Source organism: Leptinotarsa decemlineata, unplaced genomic scaffold (genome assembly GCF_025532065.1).
Source record: "Leptinotarsa decemlineata unplaced genomic scaffold, Ldec_3_MD MMD2_P_RNA_scaffold_14, whole genome shotgun sequence".
Lineage (NCBI taxonomy): Eukaryota > Metazoa > Arthropoda > Insecta > Coleoptera > Chrysomelidae > Leptinotarsa > Leptinotarsa decemlineata.
In genome coordinates, this window is record NW_027412528.1 from 3,423,171 (window position 1) to 3,444,086 (window position 20,916).

The following is a 20,916-nucleotide window of genomic DNA, read 5'->3' on the forward strand; positions in this document are numbered from 1 at the left end:
TTCAATTTGAAACATCCTCCACCCCTTTGAAATATATTTTCCAGGTACTCTTATATCTCGGCAAAGGATTCGTTTTCCACCACCAATGGACGATAACTTTTACGATTTCACTGATTTCAATATCGGCAGAGAAGTCGAACTTTACGGACGAGTCTTCAAAATTACGAACTGCGATAAATTCACTCGCACTTTCATGAATCGATGTGGCATTGCTATTGGGGATGCCATAGTTGCTCCTCCAGATCCTTACATGGAGATAAGATCACATCAAATGGATGCTATGCAACCAAAAAAACCGAATAGAACAGCTGATACTTTGGGAAAATTCCTACAGAATGACAAGAAGGTGAGTACTTGCGTTTATTTCATCATATGAAGCGAAATTTTTTTCAATAAATATTCTCACCTTAACTTGATATTTTTTTCAAAACACGTCATTTGACTACACCTCTTTCAAATTCGTAATACTGAAAGTGAATGTGAGGCTTCCAGTTTTTTTGAGGAAAATTAATTTTTTGCACGAGCTGAGTTCTGAACTATTTGTAGTTCAGTTTTCGATGATTAGATGGACGTATATATCGAGTGGTCCAACGAAAAGTATGCACCTTGCTTTTCTCCTTTTTTTGTAACTTAACGCAAAAATGCTTGGACAGGTCAATTTTGCTTTTGAGGGGGACACATTTGAGATGTATTTTTATACCTGTGCCTTCAACCCCCTAGCGAGGGTGAGCAACAACCCTAAAATTTTTAATGGAAAGCGGGGTCGAGTGATATATCATTTGAAAGGGCACAAAATTATCTTTCCAATGATACCTAATTTGTTGTATTTGCTTGAATAGTTATAAAAAAAGCAAGAACATTTACTCGGTATTTTTGGTATTAATGAAAATGCGAAAAAACGATATTTTTATCACTACTACATTCCTCAATTTCTCTCGTGCGTTTTTTGGTTCAAATAACAACAACAGATAAGTGTACAAAAAGAATTTAGGCAAACGTTCATTGATTCAGTTCGGTTGCTTTTGAAATTATCTCAACTTTACTGTAAAAATGGTTTATTCCATTCCTGAACGAGTTGAAACTGTTAAACATTATTATCAACATAATAGGTGTGCTAGACTTACTGCTCGCCTCTTTAATAACAGTCATCCCGGGAAAAATGTGAATGATTCGTACGTTGCCAAGTTAGTCCAAAAGTTTGTCGATACCGGATCTGTCTGTAATGTGAAACACCAGCTACGGAAACCGATCAGAAATGAAGCAGTGGAAGTTGCTGTTATGGGACATGTTGAATTGTATCATACTCAAAGTACCCGTCAGCTTGCTGCAGCCTTAGGTGTCTCCCGTTCGTCCATAATACGGATATTAAAAGCCTATAAATTTCATCCGTACAAAATTAAATCAGTACAGGAACTCAATGAAGATGATCCTGATAGAAGGCTGCAATTTTGTGAACAACTGAGCCAGCTACTAATTGATGATCCGCACCTATCATTCAACACGTGCTTTTCCGATGAGAGTACATTTTTTTTGAATGGAGCTGTGAATAGGCATAATTGCCGTTACTGGGATGAGAGTAACCCACACTTATTCCGAGAGGTCCATACCCAGTAACCTCAAAAAATCAATGTCTGGTGTGGCATATTAGGTAGTCATATCGTAGGGCCACTTTTTATTCCTGGGAATGTAACTGGTGAGGTCTACCTGAACATGCTCGAAGATACAATTGATCCTCTCTCAACAGAAATAATTGAAAATGACCAAAACCATAATGATGATCGGCTTCATTTCCAGCAAGTTGGAGCACCTCCTCACTATGTTGCTCCGGTAAGAGAGTTTTTAGATGACCGGTTTCCTGGACGGTGGATTGGCCCCATCGAATGGCCTGCCAGGTCACCTGATTTATCGCCTTTAGACTTTTTCCTTTGGGGACACTTGAAAAATAAATGTTTTGCTACGCAGCCCGAGTCCATAGAAGATCTTCGCCAACGAATTACAGCAGAGTGCAGAAGTATAACACCTGATATGCAACAGAATGTTAGGAACAGATTTGAACAAAATCTATATTATTGTATGGAAGCAAATGGGTCACATTTTCAGCACTTGCTGAAGTAGGATTCTACTGAGTCAATCACACATTTCAAAGTACTGGGTTGTAGTTGTTTTTCTTCATGATACCTACATGTTTGAGTGAAATACAACAAATTAGGTATCATTGGAAAGAGAATTTTGTGCCCTTTCAAATGAGATATCACTCGACCCCGCTTTAAATTATGAATTTTAGGGTTGTTACTCACCCTCGCTAGGGGGTTGAAGGCACAGGTAGAAAACTGCATCTAAAATGTGTCCCCCTCAAAAGCAAAATTGACCTGTCCGATCATTTTTGCGTTAAGTTACAAAAAAAGGAGAAAAGCAAGGTGCATACTTTTCGTTGGACCACTCTATATATATATATATATATATATATATATATATATATATATATATATATATATATATATAATCTAGAAAAGTTAATGCACCGGTAGACAGCTGTTTCAGCCTATTGGGCATCGTCAGTACCGGGCAGGCGGTCCTCGATTGAAGACAAAATGAGAAAAAACCAAGGAAGTACTTGATAAAAATAGCTGCGTTAACGCAAGTGGAACCACCTATTGGTGTGACACCCAAGTCAACTTGCCAAGTTTTCATGTCAGTGTTGGTGGTTTGACCAATCAACCGACAACTGCGGTAGCAGAAAATTGGGAAGCTAACCTGAAATGCCATCGAAAAACGAATCCACATGTTTCTAGAAGAGATATGAAATCTAGAAAGGTTAATGCAGTCAAGCTGCTGGAAAATAATTCCATGAAAATCAAGAAATTTATAGATAAGTACTCTTTGATCATTCCCACATTGATTTCAATTTAAGAGCCATCGGTATACAGCTGTTTCAGCCTATTGGGCATCGTCAGTACCGGGCAAGCGGTCCTCGATTGAAAATAAAATGAGAAAAAACCGAGAAAGTACTTGATAAAAATAGCTGCGTATACGCAAGCGAAACATAAGTGGAACCACCTATTGGTGTGACACCCAAGTCAACTTGCCAAGTTTTCAAGTAAGTGTTGGTGGTTTGACCAATCAACCGACAACTGCGGTAGCAGAAATTTGGGAAGCTAACCTGAATATATATATATATATATATATATATATATATATACATCAGCCCAACAGGCTGAAACAGCCGTATACCGGTGGCTCCTAAATTGAAATCAATATGGGAATGATTTTCATGGAATTATTTTCCAGCAGCTTGACTGCATTAACCTTTCTAGATTATATATATATATATATATATATATATATATATATATATATATATATATATATATATATATATATATATATATATATATATATATATATATATATATATATATATATATATAATAACTGAATAACTTTTGTACAATTATTTTCAGGAAAAATAAAAAAAACACGTCAACAAAAGTATACAAGGCGGAAACATTTTGACATATTCACATTTGATGTTACTTCCCCTGCTGCACTCAGAGCATGTCACCATTTTTTAAAAATGGATCACCCTATATTGTTTCGCATTATCAGATGCTCCATGATGAACAGATTCCAATGAAGTATAAAACATATGGTCTGAAGCTTATGGTTCGAGAGCTACAGATCATTTGAGTTGAAAACGAGCCACCCTGAATAACTTTTGAAACAATGATTTGCAGGAAAAATAAAAAAAGCTGGTAGCAATTATACAGGGGGCCACATTTCGAAATATTCGCTCTAGAGAAAAAATGGAAGCAATAAATCAGAAAAAGAGATTTTTTATTAATTCTTCAATCAAAATCTGATGATTGGACAATGAGAAGAAAAAAAAAATTCTTTAGTGAATGTTCTAAAATGTTTTCACCAACTTCCATACAATGGTACAAACGAGCTTCCATTGCCGCCTTCACTTGGTTGAGAATCTCGGGAGTTATTTCTCAGCAATGTCTCATGATATTCTCTCTCAAATCTTATAATGTTGTTGATTCTATCTCATATACTTTAGACTTCAAATGTTCCATAGAGAGAAATCTACAGGAGTGAGATCCGGAGAACTTGGTGGCCATTCAATAAGATCTCTTCTGCCAAATGATTCTGAAAATGATCATCCAAAGAATTGTCGCACTGGAGCAGCATAATGGGGAGATGCACCATCCTGCTGAAAAACTATTTCGTTTTCGAATAAATTTATATACTTCTCAATTGCCCTTTTGGTGCATAGTATTATTCGATTCTCCAACATATCAAAATATTTATCACTAGTCGAATTATCATCGATAAAAAAAGACCTATGATGTGGTCACCTAAAATTCCTGCCCAAACATTCAGTTTTTGAGGTCGTTAGGTATAAACTTTACGGTATAAATGAGGATTCGTATCACTTCAATATCGACAATGTTGCCGCTTCACCTCTCCATTGAAACTAAACGTACATTCATTCGAAAAACAAAATTTATACAAGAAATTCTGATGCAAGTTGATCCGTTCAGTGAGACTTTCACAAAACTCGATACGTCTATCGAAATCATTTCCGTTCAATTCATGAACTAGTCTTATATGAATGAAATTTGTACTTATGAAGGATCCTGAGAACAGTTGTAGGACTGATTCCTGATTATTGAGTAAGAGATTGAGAATTTTCTTTCAGTCCAACGTGCCCTGAAACTGCAGTACAAATAGCTTCATCATTGACAACTTCTGAACGATTATGGTTTTTACTGTTAATAGATTCAATTTCCATAAATTTGTTCAATAATTCCGAAACGTATTTGTGTCGTACATTTCTTCCTGGATAATTATTATTGAACATACGGGCAGCAGCTCTAGCACTATTTACATTCTGGTAGTACAAACTTTCTATTTTAATCCGTTTTCGAAGCGTATAAACCATTGCTTATCAAGAATTCACAAAAACAGAAACACTAATTGTAACTTCACCTGGTAGGTAATCGTTATTGTATAATCCTTTACTTCCTTCGCAATGCACGATGATTCTTTGTTTGCAGGCATGTTAGGCGTACACATTTTCGAACCATCAGTCCACCCTTTTGTAACTGTGTCGTGAGTGTCATACCAAGATTCGTCCGAATAGGAAATTTGCCGTTGTTCTTGTCTGTATTCAGTTATATATTCTAAGTATTTGTCACGCAATTCCACTATTTTTTTGCTATCCATAACTGCTTGACGTTTGTTTATTATTTTAAATCTATATCCTAGTTACTTCATCTAATTCTGAAGAGTTTTGTCACAGCAGCTCACGTTATGGCCGGAAGTATTCAATTTCTTCCTTATGATTTCAGTTGTGGGAATCTCATTGCTTTTGTAACAGTCGTATATTGTTTTTTTCAATAATTTCACTAGATGAACATCTTATGGTTTTGCTAATCCTGTATCACATCGCGTTTTGCGTTCAGTAGGTTTGTTTTTGACTATTTCATGTACAGTTGAGAAAGGAATTTAGGTCAAATCTGATAATGCTTGTAATAGTTTATTTCCCTCGAAACCAAACTTGAGATGTAGATTCTTATTTACATTGAAACATACTCTCTGTTTTTCAATATTCAAATGCATCCGAATCTTATTCACTGTTATCTCTTTTTCGCATTATTCACCATCGCTATTGGAATTACAAACTGAAAAAAGTTTGTGTTTTTATCACACTCGTTATTACTATTAGTAGTTGTCCAAGGACGCCACATTTTTAACAGATAACAAAAATTTTAAGTAATTTCAACTGCACCAAGATCGAATTTCAACACTCAAATCGCGATCAGTTCCTGAACTGAACACGACGACGTTAACCATCCCCGCATTCCCCGATTTATATTCGTCACCGTAAAATGATTTCAAATTTGATTTTATAACTCTTCAGCCGATCATATAACTCGGTTAGTAAATATTATCCAATACGAACCGTCAATTCTTCAGTCCATATGGACTCAATCGTAGCCGGTTCATTTCTATGTATTGGTTTTTTGGCCTTTGAGAGTGCCGGCAAGTTTACCGTTTACTTCGACTATAACAGATTGTACAAACTATGAGCTTCAGACCATAATGTGTTCTACTTTGTTCAAATATGTTCATCACGGAACATCTGACAATGCAAAACAATTGATCCATCAAAAAAAATGGTGACATGGGGGTGCGATAGGAAAAGTAAATTCAAATGTGAATATGTCGAAATATGTATACTGTCAGTTTGTGTAAAGCCTTGAAGATGATAGCACGATCAGCTGTCGAAAGCGCTCGCATATAATACATAAAAGTTATAAAGCTTCAAATCCTTTTTGTGATTTTTGTTAATATTAATATAAATGATCAACAGCGGGGGACACTCTTGGACAAAGCACTCAAAAAATAATAAGCAAACTGTAGATACGTATTTCTAGCTCATTAGGTGTCATCAGTATGATATAGCCAAGTGCTAGGTTAGGCAACACTTGGTCACAGAAACAACACAAAAGCACGGAGTCATCAACAGGAGCCGGCCGCACTTTGTAGTTCCGGTCAGGTCATCTCGGGTTAGTGATTTCACTGAAGCCACCACGGGACATCTTCAGCTAGCTGCGTGACATCCGGCTCCAGTATTCGATAAAGATGATAATTTGTTGAATGATTTTGATATAAGCAATAGCGGGGAAAAGTTTTGGACGAAGCAATCAAAAAATAATAAGCAAACCGCAGACACGTGTTTCTAGCTCATTAGCCGTATCAGTACGCTACGGTCAAGTGAAAGGTTAGGTAGAAACAACACAAATGCACAGAGTCAACAACATCAACAGAAGCCAGCCGCACTTTATGGTCATCTCGGATTGAAAATTTCAGTGAATTCACTACGAGGCCGCTTCCTGTGTGACATCCGCGTTCAGTATTCGATATGGAAGATGATTTGGTGAATGATTTTGATATGATCAAAAACGGAAAAAATTACTGAACGAAGCACTAAAAAATAATTAGCAAACCGTTTGTAGCTCATTAGCTGTCAGCAGTATGGTATAGCCAAGTGCAAGGTTAGGCAACTTGGTTGCAGAAACAATACAAATGCACGGAGTCATCAACAAAAGCCAGCCGCACTTTGTGGTTTCGATCAGGTCATCTCGGGTTAGAGATTTCACTGAAGTCACCACGAGGCAGCTTTAGCTACCTGCGTGATATCCGGGTCCAGTATTCGATATGTTGTTTTTTTTTTCGTTAACCAGCTGTTGCACCCCCACGGATAACAACCCTCAGAAGTCGAAACTTGTGCGAGCATCAAACTAACGAGGTCTTATCTTTCAGCGTATGATTCCTAACATGAGTTGGACGATGGCAAGTGGAAATCGAGCGTTCAGTCTGCGGCTTTAACCATCGACTGACACATCGCCGATTGACTGAGTGAACAAAGCACCCAAGTCGAACCGCCCGGCTACCGACCGATCGACCGATATATATGATGATAATTCGGTGAAAGATTTTGATATAATCGAGAGAGGGAAAAAAATTCTTGGACGAAGCAATCAAAAAATAGTAAACAAACCAGACACATATTTCTTGCTCATTAGCTGTCATCAGTACGGTATAGCCAAGTGCAAGGTTAGGCAATACTTGTTTGCAGAAACAACACAAATGCAAGAAGTCATCAACAGAAGCCAGCCGCACTTTGTGCCTTTGGTCAGGTTGTAGTATATGAACACTATGTATACTATATGTATGTATACCTACTTCTTTTCCAGATATTCTTAATACCAAGGTGATATAAAAAAACAAGTATTGTAAAATTGTTAACAAGTAAAGTTATTAGTTAGGAATTCATCTTCTAGTTTCTTCATGAGTTTATTACAATATAGCACAGTCGGAAAACGAAATACTTCAGATCAATTATAATGAAAGCAGTGGAGATAAGGGAGACCTGGAAGCCAAACTAGTTATTGGAAGAGAAGAACTCGACCATATGATGTCGAAATGGCTGTCATTGGTAACAGACAATTCCAAAATTAATAAAATCAACCTATTCAACATTGAAGATGATAACCCAAATAAATGGATGGAACAATATGAATTCATGGCCGTGTCCAACAAATGGACTAAAAACGATCAGAAAATACATCATTTGAGATTCAACTTATCCGGTATTTTTCTTCGTTGGTATGAACAAAAATTCAATGAATCCTGATCAATTTCTTGGGAGGAATGGAAAAATGGAAGTTTGATGAAGATAACATAACGAAATGGATAAAGCTCTGAATTATAAACTCCGTCAAGAAACAATTCTTGAATATTTTTATAAAAAACAACGGTTGTTATACTCAGCAGACCATTCGCTTTCCGAAAATTCAGTTATTTCTCTATTGATATTAGGGTTTCCCTACTACATAAGGAAACAAATATGCCATAATGACATAAAATCAAGAATAGAGCTACTTCAACTTCTGAAACGTCATACAACACATGAAAGAAACATGACAGGTTTTCAAAATACGAGATATCCAGTAAATAACAAGCAAGAAAATAGGAACGGTCGACATTCTGAACAATGCAATTACAATCAATGTGATGAGTTTGTTAACAATGACGAAATTGAAAATTTCGAATCCTACACCGTATTTCCTTCTTCAAATTCAGAAAATCATGATAACATTGAAATTTTGTCCAATAATGGGCATCAATTGAAAATGTTATATATTTGACACTGGATCTGATATTGATCTCATCAGTGAAAGAGTTGTGAAAATATTGAACTTATCATAGCTGGCATAACGAAATATTATCACAAAACGATATTTGATTTGAAAATCAGAGGCGAGGACATTCAAATTAATCGTATCATTTTGGAAAATTTGTCATTCGACATATTATTGGGCAAAATTACATTGAGAAAACTGGGATTATTCAAGAAAACTTTTCATTTCAACAAGGCAAAATTTTCCGAAGAGAATTTGAAGAAATTATTTCCCCAAATGAAGAATCCATCATTTTGTTCTTGTAACTATGAAACAGATTTTACATTGAGAGAAAACTCGAAAATTATGAAATTGAAACCATATAGATTTTCTTTGAAGAAACAAGTTTGGATCAAGGATAAAATCATGCTAAATCATGGTATCATAAAAAATCAACTTCACCGTCTGCCTCACCTTGCGTTATTAAAACAAAGAAGGATGGAAATTATAGAATGTATATCGATTTTCGACAAATCGATATTGAAACTGAATTAGATCCTTTTCCATTTCCAATGATAATCGATTCAATTGAAAAGTTTGGTGGTTGTAAATACTTCACTGAAATAGATTTGAAAGACGCATTTTGGAATGTAAGCATTACAGAAAATAGCAGAAAGTTTACAGCATTTACAACGGAAGAGGGGCATTTTGAATTTCTCAGGTTACCATTCGGATGGAAGAATTCAAGTGCAAAATTTCACAGAGTCATTCAAGATGTTCTTGGTGATTTATTGGACGGAAATGTAGTAGCATATATCGATGTTATTGTTTGTGGAGGTTATACTTTGGAAGAATGTGAAAATAATTCTTTGAAAATTTTGAAAAAATTTGATGAAAATAACTTCAAAATGAACTTCAAGAAATGTTCTCTTTGTGTACAACAAGTGAGTTTTCTAGGTAGATAAGCGATGGAAATACGAGAAAGATGAAGAATGAAATCACTGAAAAGGGGAAAAATATGAAAAGACCTTATGATATCAAGTCATTACAATGTTTTACTGGCTCAACCAATCATTTAGGAAGCTTTATATCAAATTGTAGCAAAATTACACGTCCTCTGGAAAAACCAAAATGTAAAAACATAAAATTTATTTTGACCCAAGAATGTGAAAGAGGTCATAACATCAGAACCGATTTTGAGAATCCCAGATACTCGTTTGAAATATGATTTATCTACAGATGCTTCATATTATGGATGTTGGGTAATTCTCTATCAAAGAAATCCAAAAGAAATAACTACTAAGAGTCATCATCTATTACTCTTAGACTTTTTCAAAATGTGGAATGAATTATTCAGTAACAGAGAAGGAATTCTTGACAGTGGTAAAAGCAGTTAAACATTTCCACACTTATCTATAAGGACGAAATTTCAAAGTGCATACCGACCACCGTGCTTCAACCCAACTTTTATCCACCGGAGATCTGAGAGATAGATTGGCAAGATGGCAAATATTTTTGAGAAGTTTCTATATGGAGGTCGATCATAAGAATAGAAACGAACTGAAAGATGCTGATGCCATATCGAGATTATGTATTGAAATACCCAACAATATTCAAGACTTTTTTTGGTGTAATTTGGTTACTCAAGATTTGGAAAAAATGGAAGATGGCAGATATCAAGTTGAAAGCAAGCAGATGATAAACAAAATTCTAGAATTATATCACGACGATGCCACTTCAGGAGGTCATGATGGGTATTATTGAACCTATTACAAAATCAAAGCTAGATGCATATGGAAAAACATGACTAAGGATATCAAATACTACACAAAAACTTGTGAGACGTGCCAAATAGCAAAATTCAAATATTTACCATAACCTGACTTTGTTCATATCACTGAAAATTCATATGGAACCATACATGTTGATTTTGCTGAAATGCAGAAAAAGTCTGACTCAAATAAAACAACCAAATCATTCATTATTATTGTTGATGAGCCAACAAGATACATCTCAGTAAAAGCCATGAAGGAAAATAGAAAATCTGTAAAACAATATCATCCCGGAGAAAATGGAATTGCAGAACGTGCTATAAGAGATCTAAAGTTATTCATGAAATGTTGTGAAGATTTTCCTGGTGGTTGGAAGAAATGCCTCGAGGCATAATCAGTCACATTCTGAATTTTTAGGTTGTTCACCATCATAAAAGCTCTACAGCAAATCAACAGTTTCACAAGCAGATAAAGTATTATGCTTGAATTTATGAATAAAGGAAATACTAAAAACGCCAGAACAACAAATAAAATACAAAGAGAGGGTTCAAAATCAAGCCAATAAAAATAAAAAATTGAAACCACCTGAACTGAAAGAAGGAGACAGCATTCTATAAAGGTATCAGAAAATTGGAAAAGAGTATATAATAAAAGGTCCTTTCAAGATAATAAGAGTCCATTTCATCGATGGGATAGTGGCATTCGTAAATTTCGACAATGATGGAAGACCAGAGTCTTCCGGAGGAAATGGAATTGCAGAACGTGCTATAAGAGATCTAAAGTTATTCATGAAATGTTGTGAAGATTTTCCTGGTGGTTGGAAGAAATGCCTCGAGGCATAATCAGTCACATTCTGAATTTTTAGGTTGTTCACCATCATAAAAGCTCTACAGCAAATCAATAGTTTCACAAGCAGATAAAGTATTATGCTTGAATTTACGAATAAAGGAAATACTAAAAACGCCAGAACAACAAATAAAATACAAAGAGAGGGTTCAAAATCAAGCCAATAAAAATAAAAAATTGAAACCACCTGAACTGAAAGAAGGAGACAGCATTCTAGAAAGGTATCAGAAAATTGGAAAAGAGTATATAATAAAAGGTCCTTTCAAGATAATAAGAGTCCATTTCATCGATGGGATAGTGGCATTCGTAAATTTCGACAATGATGGAAGACCAGAGTCAGCTCATATTTCTAATATACGGAAGTTTCATCACAGGAGTGATGATTTTGAAGAGGGGAAGCTTTGTAGTAGGTATATGGTGATATAAAAAAACAAGTATTGTAAAATTGTTAACAAGTAAAGTTATTAGTTAGGAATTCATCCTCTAGTTTCTTTATAAGTTCATAACATAGGTCATCTCAGTTTAGAGATTTCACTGAAGTCACTACGAGGCAGCTTGAGCTACCTGTGTAACTTCCGGATCCAGTATTCGATATCGATGATAATTTGGTGAATGATTTTTATATAATCAAAAGTGAAAAATATTCTTGTACGAAGCACTAAAAAAATGATAAGCAAATCATCGACACATGTTTCTTGCTCATTAGCTGTCATCAGTACGACATAGGTGAGTGCAAGGTTAGGCAACACTTGGTTGCAGAAAAATCACAAATGGACGGAGTCATCAACAGAGGCCAGCCGCACTTCGTGGTTTCGGTCAGGTATCTTGGGTTAGAGATTTCACTAAAGTCACCACGAGGCAGTTTCAGCTACCTGTGTGATATTCGGGTTCAGTATTCGATATCGATGATGATTTGGTGAATGATTTTGATATAATCAAAAGCGGGGAATATTCTAGTACGAAACAATCAAAAAATAATAAGCAAATCGCAGACTCCGTACATTTGTGTTGTTTCTGCAACCAAGTGTTGCCTAACCTTGAATTTGGCTATACCGTACTGATGACAGCTAATGAGCTAGAAACATATTTCTGCGGTTTGTTTATTATTTTTTGAGTGCTTCGTCCAAGAATTCTCCCGCTTTTCATTATATCAAAAACATTCATCAGATTATCATCTATATCGAATACTGGAACCAGATGTAACGCAGGTAGCTGAAGCTACCTCTTGGTGACTTCTGTGAAATCTCTAACCCGAGATGACATGACCGAAACTGCAGAGTGCGTCTTGCTTCTGTTGATGACTCCGGGCTTCTGTGTTGTTATATTATCAAATTTAAAAAACCACCTGTTAAATTTGATAATATAATGACATATCATTGAATCTACTATATATTGTTTGTCTGTAACGTCCTAAGTGACATCTTAGTAATTTTTCATATATGTTACGTCCATACTTCTTTCAACCTGCCACATAACCTCACATACACTGTAAGTTGGCTTGAATTATTATTTTATAAATATGACTGTTTTTTATCCTTATTGTAGCATCCCTGATGATGATAATGAAGATTATCGAAAGCTTGGAATCTGTGTTATAAGAGTACACTAAATTTTTGGCCTGCTGCATACCCAAATATTGTTTCACTTATTTTCTGACTAGTCAGCAAAAAGAATACTTTTTTCTTATATATATATATATATATATATATATATATATATATATATATATATATATATATATATATATATATATATATATATATATGTATATATATTATGTATGAACAATTTTTTTGAAAGTTTTTACCGGGCCACCTTGTGAAAATATTCCTTCATATTGAAAGATGAAACCACCAAAAATTCAGCTCACTACGACAAGGAAAAACGTTCCGCACGCAGATCAAAATATTAGGTATGAAATACATTAAGTTTGTCTGTATTATCTTTGTGAAATTAAAAAACAAACGTTATAATGTTTAAGACTTGAAATTTTAGGAAAAAATAGTGTTTTTTTCTCATTTGGACATTATACACCCCAAATTGTTGGTACTGAATTGCCTTCTACGAAACAAGTTTTGCATGTTTTATTTCAACATGCCTGAAGTGAAATTGAGTTTACGTGAAAGTGCCGCGATAACTATTAAAGAAGTTTCTATTTTTGTAACAAAGCTCACATACCAATACGAAAAGTAAACTTCTGTATTGAAAAACTGGAAAAACTTTACGTTAAGTGAAGAGCGTTACGAAAGTCAGCTAAGAGAAAGAGTGAAAATGCAAAACAAAAAGAACAAATATTTGTGGAAAAGATGGACGATATACCTTGTCTACAAATCGAAAATAGAGGGTGTTTCTATGTGGGAAAATGATCAGGCCAGTATGATACTTATTTGATATATCCCATGCAAACGCCTTCGAGATAATAACAATTATAGAGGACAAACAATTATCAATCAGAAAAAGAAAGGCCGCCCTGGATTTATGTATAGCATGTACCAGCTAGCTGCTCGGGAAAAAACATAAAAAAATGTCGGAGCGATTTGAACGAAGTCTTCAAGAAAAATCTTCACTAATGGAAACCGTGACATTCAACCTCGGAAAGCAGTTCCTCTGTTGGTCTGTTGGAATTGAGAGTTCTCCTTCTCAATTATGGTAGAGATACCATTTCCCATTAATCACTGAGAGAGAATATATTTTTTGCACCTTCGAGAAAACAAAATATTGTTTTGTAATAGACTTTATATATATATATATATATATATATATATATATATATATATATATATATATATATATACAGATAGAGATTTTATCGAGTGTGATACAAATCAAGAATGAAATAATTTTTTGAGTGTTGTGTCCACGAATTATTTCATTCTTGATTTGTATCATACACACTCGATAAAATCTCTATCTGTATTCATATCCTGGACCCGGATGTCACGCAGGTAGCTATAGCCGCCTACGTGGTCATGTTAGATGTAGCCTAGGAATTCTAGGTCTTCTAACTGGAACCACAAATGTGCGGTTGGCTTCTGTTGTTGACTCCGTGCGTATGTGTTGTTTTCTGCTTTCGGCAAACAAGTGTTGCCCATCTTTACACTTCGCTGCACCGCGCTGATGAGGCCAATAGCCAGAAACACGTGTCCGCGGTTTGCCCCTATTTTTTGAGTGTTGTGTCCACGAATTATTTCATTCTTGATTTATATATATATATATATATATATATATATATATATATATATATATATATATATATATATATATATATATATATATATATAGAGAGAGAGAGGTAGTCTTTGCTGACTAGTTACGAACAATTCCTTGGAGTTATTTGGGATAGCAGCAGAATTTTCAAAAATATTGATAACATAAAAATTGCACACAAACCTATTTTAACAATTAATTCCCTTTTTTCAAACTTAAAAGATAAAATCCCAAAAAAATTTCAATCTCAAGTGGTTTATAGTATCCCTTGTTCAAGTTGCAGTGCTGAATACATTGGTCAGACTGCCAGATTATTAAAAGACAGAATTTCTGCACACAAAAGTGACTGTAGACTTCATCCAGAAAGGTGTGCCCTTAGTGAACATGTTTACAATAATGGACATGTAATGGACTTTAACTCAGTAAAAATTTTGACCAAAGAGAGGAATGTTTCTAAAAGATTATTCCTTGAAATGACTTACATTTCGCAATCACAAAATTGTCTGAATAAAAAAACAGACTTACAACATTTAAGTGAAATATATTCCTATTTACTTTTTATAGACAAAAATTGGAATTCCTTCAAAGACAACTCATTTGACATTACTTAAATTCATTTATCAACTTATTAACAAAAATTATACAACAAAACTCTTTCTTCTGGAGGCAACTGTAACTCTTTGATTAATTGCACCAGCGGCAAATGCCAAGTCTACTTCTTCTTCAAAATTTAATAAATTGACAAGTGATGTGTTTCTAACCTAAGATCACCACGTTCTTTCTCAAATTTAAAAAAAAACATTTTATGAATATTCCTCATTTAACTTTTATATTTGTAGCTTTCACTTACTTCATATGTCTTGTAATTTTACAGTTGTTATGTGTTTTTATCATGATCACAACTTTCATATTTTAATTTTAACTCAACTCACATGCGACCAATCTCACTAACATTGTAAGTATCCGTCTGTTAACTTAGTTCTGAATTAATTCAAAATCTATCATCTTAGCTCCCTGATGATGACAATAACCATTGTCGAAATATTGGAAATATAATGTTATAAGAGTACACTTGCGCTTCGCTGCTATCCCAAATAACTCCAAGGAATTATATATATATATATATATATATATATATATATATATATATATATATATATATATATATATATATATATATATATATATATATATATATGTGTGTCACCCCCCAATCTGTTTGAAAATATTTCAAGAGGCGGTTAAATATTTTTCGAAAAAAAAATCACGTATACACAAAACCTTAACGACTATTAGTCTGGGTCACGAGATCCTTTTTTTGGAACTTCTGTCCAAGGGCACCGAAAATTATGATTCAGGGCTCATTCGATTTGGAATGAGCTGCAGCAACTTTTTGAAAACTTTTAAGAGGGGCTCGAAAAAATCGCAAAAGTCATAAACAATTCAGTGAAAAAAGGGGGATTTGGTTTTTTGCAAATATCTCGGAAAATATTGAAGATATTCGAAATTTGAAAAAATATTGTTGAAGAGGAGGAAATTTCCTAAAAAAAATTCACACCTTCCGGAACTCTACCACCAATATTTATGATTTTAATTTAGACGCGAGAATGGCGTTAACGGACCTTTGAACAATAAAAATTATTTTAACCCATTAAATATCATTATTAAGAAAAAATGCATATACCTTTTAGACACTTGAATAAACGAAAATACATAAAAACAAATTTTTTCCCGTGATTATTTTATGAGATATACTTCCGTTTGTTAACTAATATGTAAATTTTGAGGATTTTCCAAATGCAAAAATAGAAAATTAAAATGTAAAAAAAAGAAAATATTTTTTTTACACATGACTCAACCTCTGACGGAAGCAAGAAACTCTTTCGAAGGTTCGAAATAGATGGAACACTTCAGTCTAGCACACCACTATTGTAATATTCATGCAGTCATTGTTCCCTGTGGTTCTGTCGTTGAATTCGGTCATCATTACGCCTTGGTCAAAGACGAAACGGACTGGTTAAGTTTGAGGATAGTCGTGTCACGAAGTGTTCTGGCGATATATTGAATCTATTGGAGCCTCTGGAGACACCCTACATTTTGTTTTATAAGAGAGAGAACATTGGCAGATCAAGATCTTCAGATGATGTGCAGCTGAAAAAACAAATGCTCCACTGGAATCAATGAAGTCGCCCCGGAGCGCCAAATAATTTTTATTGTTGTCATTATTTTTATCATTGTTTTATAAGTTTGAATAAAAATCTGTTTTTTACGTTAACCAGCTGTCGCACCCCTACGAACGACAACCCTCAGAAGTCGAAACTTGTGCGAGCTAAGGATTAACGAGGTCTTACCTTTTAACGTGTGATTCCTAACACGGGTTGGACGATAGCAAGTGAAGATCGATCGTTCAGACTAGGGCTTGAACCACCGACCAACACGACAGTCAATTCGAGTAAGTGAACAAAGCACCCACGCCGAACCGCTTGGCTAGCGACCGACCACTAAGTGGAAAATAAAAAAAAATCACTTTGTTTATGATAATCAAAGACGGTAAAAAGTGAAAAATTCAATCAAAGCAATGAATTTTTTTCAATATTCTAATTTATTCGTATTCTTATTATTTGAAGCTGCAAAAAATTATTTTTCATAATTTTTAGCTGTATTTGTTAAAGAAATTGTTATGAACAAATTTATTGCTTATAAGATATTTGAAAATTTTTGGGGGGATTTTCATCAGTGATGAATATGATGATTTTCAAAAACAAAATCGTTTCTTAATTATTTTTTATTGAAATAAAACGTATTTGTCGATTAGCAATGTTTTTGCTGAAAATAAAGGAACGATTTGTTTTCAAAAATTATTATTGCTATTTCTCTTTGACATTCTGAAAGAAAACCTTTTTATTTTTTACATCTTTTTTATTCATTTAATAAACAATTTGTTTTAAACAGATCAATTTTTACGATACCTTTTTTTCAATACTACCAAAAAAGAACAAAAAACAATTATGTTTCACTTTTTGTGCAAAAAAATTGTTTTCTATTTATTACATTTTTTAAAATATTTTCATATTCTTGCGTTTGATAATTCCTCATGGTTCCCAATCAGTATTATTAAAATAACTCAAGAACCAATGTAGATAGGACAAAGACACTTCAAGTCTTTTTTGTTCTCCTTTTAATAATGAACAAATAACATCTCAAACAAATGCTCTAACCCTATTATTCATCATCTTTTTGACAATTATTTAAAAAGATAGTGAAATAAACCTAATTTTAGTTAGAAATTTTAATTCTTTATTATCATAATCATTTTATTTTTTTAATTTTCTCAAACAAACTATTTCGAAATTGAATAACAAAGTAAATTTTATTCATTTTGGGGGGGTGTTTCAACCTCTTGGACGGGCCCAAAGACTTTTTACTTGATACCGAATATAAAATGTAATGAAACAAATCATGGGGGCGACAGCTGATTAACGGAAAAACAGTTTTTAAGACAGACTTTTTTTTGTTTCAAACTGGCTTTTCATTTGCTTCATATTTCAAGAATTTTATTCATTTTGGGGATGCGTTTAACCCTCTTGGACGGAGCCGAAGAGATTCTCCTATCGATTTCAAGGTGGCTTATCGTTTCCTTCATATTTCAAAAATTTTAATAATTTGGGGGTGTGTTAAACCTCAAAGTGGCCTTTCGTTTCCTTCATATTTCAAGAATTTTTTTCATTCCGAGGGTGTGTTTGACCCTCTAGGACGGGGCCGAAGAGATTTTCTTTGATACAGAATATACAGTATAGCTGTATGCTTTTACATAAGGCCATATCAGAAACTCAAAAAACATAATCACGATTTTGGTACGCTACTGACCATTCAGGTATTTCTGGAAAAAGAGCTGCAGACTTTGGCTGCAAATTGCGGCACTGCCAAATCCTGCCCTGCTCGCCCCAATACATTCCCCACCATCCACCTAATTTGCATTCAGTGCGATTGGTGTATCTGTGTTGGTGTTTAAACCACGATGACCAACTGCGACGAGTCGATATTGGGAAGTGCGTTCCGTACAAAGGTGGTTTGCCCAGAGCGATACAAACTGATGTGTTTTTTCTTTTTGGGAAATCTTGGTTATGACAGGAGTTATATTGTATTTAGACTATGGTAGTAATTGTAAGGGTGCTGCTTTATTTGCTTCGTTAGGATATAGTCGAAATTTCTGTTATTTGGGTTCAAGTGAGTTTCGATATTCGTAAAGAAAATGCACCTCTATGAGTAGTACGTTTGATTGTTTTGGAATTTGGGCAAATTGCTCACTCAGCACCCGGTCAGGGGTGCCGGATTTGCTTCGGAAGCTCTTTTGAAGGACAATATCCCTTTTTGAGTCCAAGTGCCGAGTCGAAATTTCTGTTATTTGGGTTCAAGTGAGTTACACCTTCGAGAGGTGTAACTCTCGAAGCGAAGCAGTAACTCGTCTTGATAATGCCATCTGAGATGATGAGACGATAGTCGAAACGTCGACTATCGAATAGTACACAACGGATGAACACCCGGAAAAACAACACATCATATTCTACCATCCGTGAAAACCTACATTGTAATATATATATTTATATACATATATACAGCGTGACTCACGGTCGATGGTAGGTTAGACTTTTCTGGAAAACATAGAGCATGATTTTTCTGAAAATTTCACCTCCCACATTTCCTTACCTGTTCTATCAATCTAAAATATTTTCATCATTGCGGCGTTGCCACTTCCATCAAAAAGGCCTAGCAACTTTATTTTTTTGAATGGAACACCCCGTATATCAATACATTTTTTAAATTGCTCTGTTATTTCAATACTTTTTTGTTAATAATGTCCTATACCTATCTCTATCTGTTTTCGAGATAAAAAATAAATTGTGCTAAATATGGTCCAAAACATAGCCTTAATTGAAATTAAGTACATCAGTACTTTCAATTCATGAAAAGTTAATATTTTGACGATAGTTTGGACAAACTCAAAATATTCAAATAACACTAAGAAATCGACTCCATATCATACAGGGCGTGCTAAAATTAGTATTATTTCCATTGTGCATAAAAGAAGTCAAAAGTTCATGTTTTCAAATGAAACTCCCTGTATATTACTCGGTAAATTGAAAGATGGTGAAAAATGCTTCAAGATGATATATCATGTCCCTATACCTAAATCGTCAAGTTTTCTCAATAAAGTCGCTTCTTCTAGAAACATTATTTTTTTTTTAGAATTTGGATTTAGGTAGCAGTGGAATTATTCAGCTCATAGCAGTTCGGTTACTTTTATGAGTAATTTACAAAGAGTTATCGACGGTGTTTCGAATCATCTTCCAAAATGAATGCAAATATCGATTATTCAAACGAAGTTCTCATGAAATTATTTATTATACACATGAACAAAGTGATCAAATCATTGTCAGAACGTGTAAAAAATTCAACCAAATGTATCCTGAATTAACACCAATGAACGAGAGGAAGTTTGTAAGGTTAAAAAATAATTTCCTTAACTATGGCTCAAAGTTTCCAGGGAACAACTGTACCAAAAATCAGTCATTTCCAGGTAAAAAGTAAGATTTTGTGGGCTAAAACATGTGAAAGTACAGACAATAACAGAATAGGATGATTCAAAATAACAAAATTGTAGACAAAATATCACATTTTCACAATAAATGCTGAAAATGTTGTCCACTACATTCTAAACACTTTAAAATGTTTTTTTGTACGCGACTTGTGGTTGCTTTTTCAATTTCCTGGGGATCCAGATCTTCAATACTCCGCACTATTCGCCGTTGCAATTCTTCTTTGGTAGGCACTGGAGTACTGTATACACTTCCTTTCAAAACACCCCATGAAAAAAAGTCAAGTGGCGTGAGATCGGGTGATCTCGGTGGCCAATCCCACGGTCCTAAACGCCTAAACCAACGATCGTCGAAGAGTTCGTCAAGTTTCCTGGAAACTTCCTGGGTGGAATGAGCTGGCGCTCCGTCCAGTTGAAACTACGAATTCCTATATTCCTCTAAAGGCAAATTTTCAAGAAAATCGGTTACAGTCGTCCTCAATATTTGGAGATATCTCTCTGCATTCAGTGTGTCTTCATAAATAAAAAAGCTAATTTTATTGTTCTTCAGAATACAGAAAACATTCAGGTCAAATTTTTCTTGGAAACCCATTTCTTTTGTAACATGAGGATTATGATCAGCCCAAAAATGTTTATTCCTTCTATTGAAAATACCATCCCTCGTAAATTTTGATTCGTCGCTCCAAATTATTTTTGACAAAAATTCCTGATCCTCCTGTGTATGAATCAAAAGGGATTCACGAAGTCTTCTGCTTTTAGAGCTTGAACTTTGGTAAATTTATACGGATGCATTCCGTGACTT

The 20,916-nt window shown here is 34.4% G+C and overlaps 1 protein-coding gene across 1 annotated transcript in view; it reads left to right on the top strand.

Moving 5' to 3' along the window:
- Efhc1.2 (EF-hand domain containing 1.2) overlaps window positions 1-20,916 on the top strand; it is a 161,738-nt gene that overhangs the window by 18,696 nt on the left and 122,126 nt on the right. Inside the window, exon 4 of the mRNA XM_074176876.1 lies at window positions 45-346. Coding sequence (XP_074032977.1) covers window positions 45-346 — 302 coding nt within the window. The remainder of the gene's footprint in view (window positions 1-44; window positions 347-20,916) is intronic.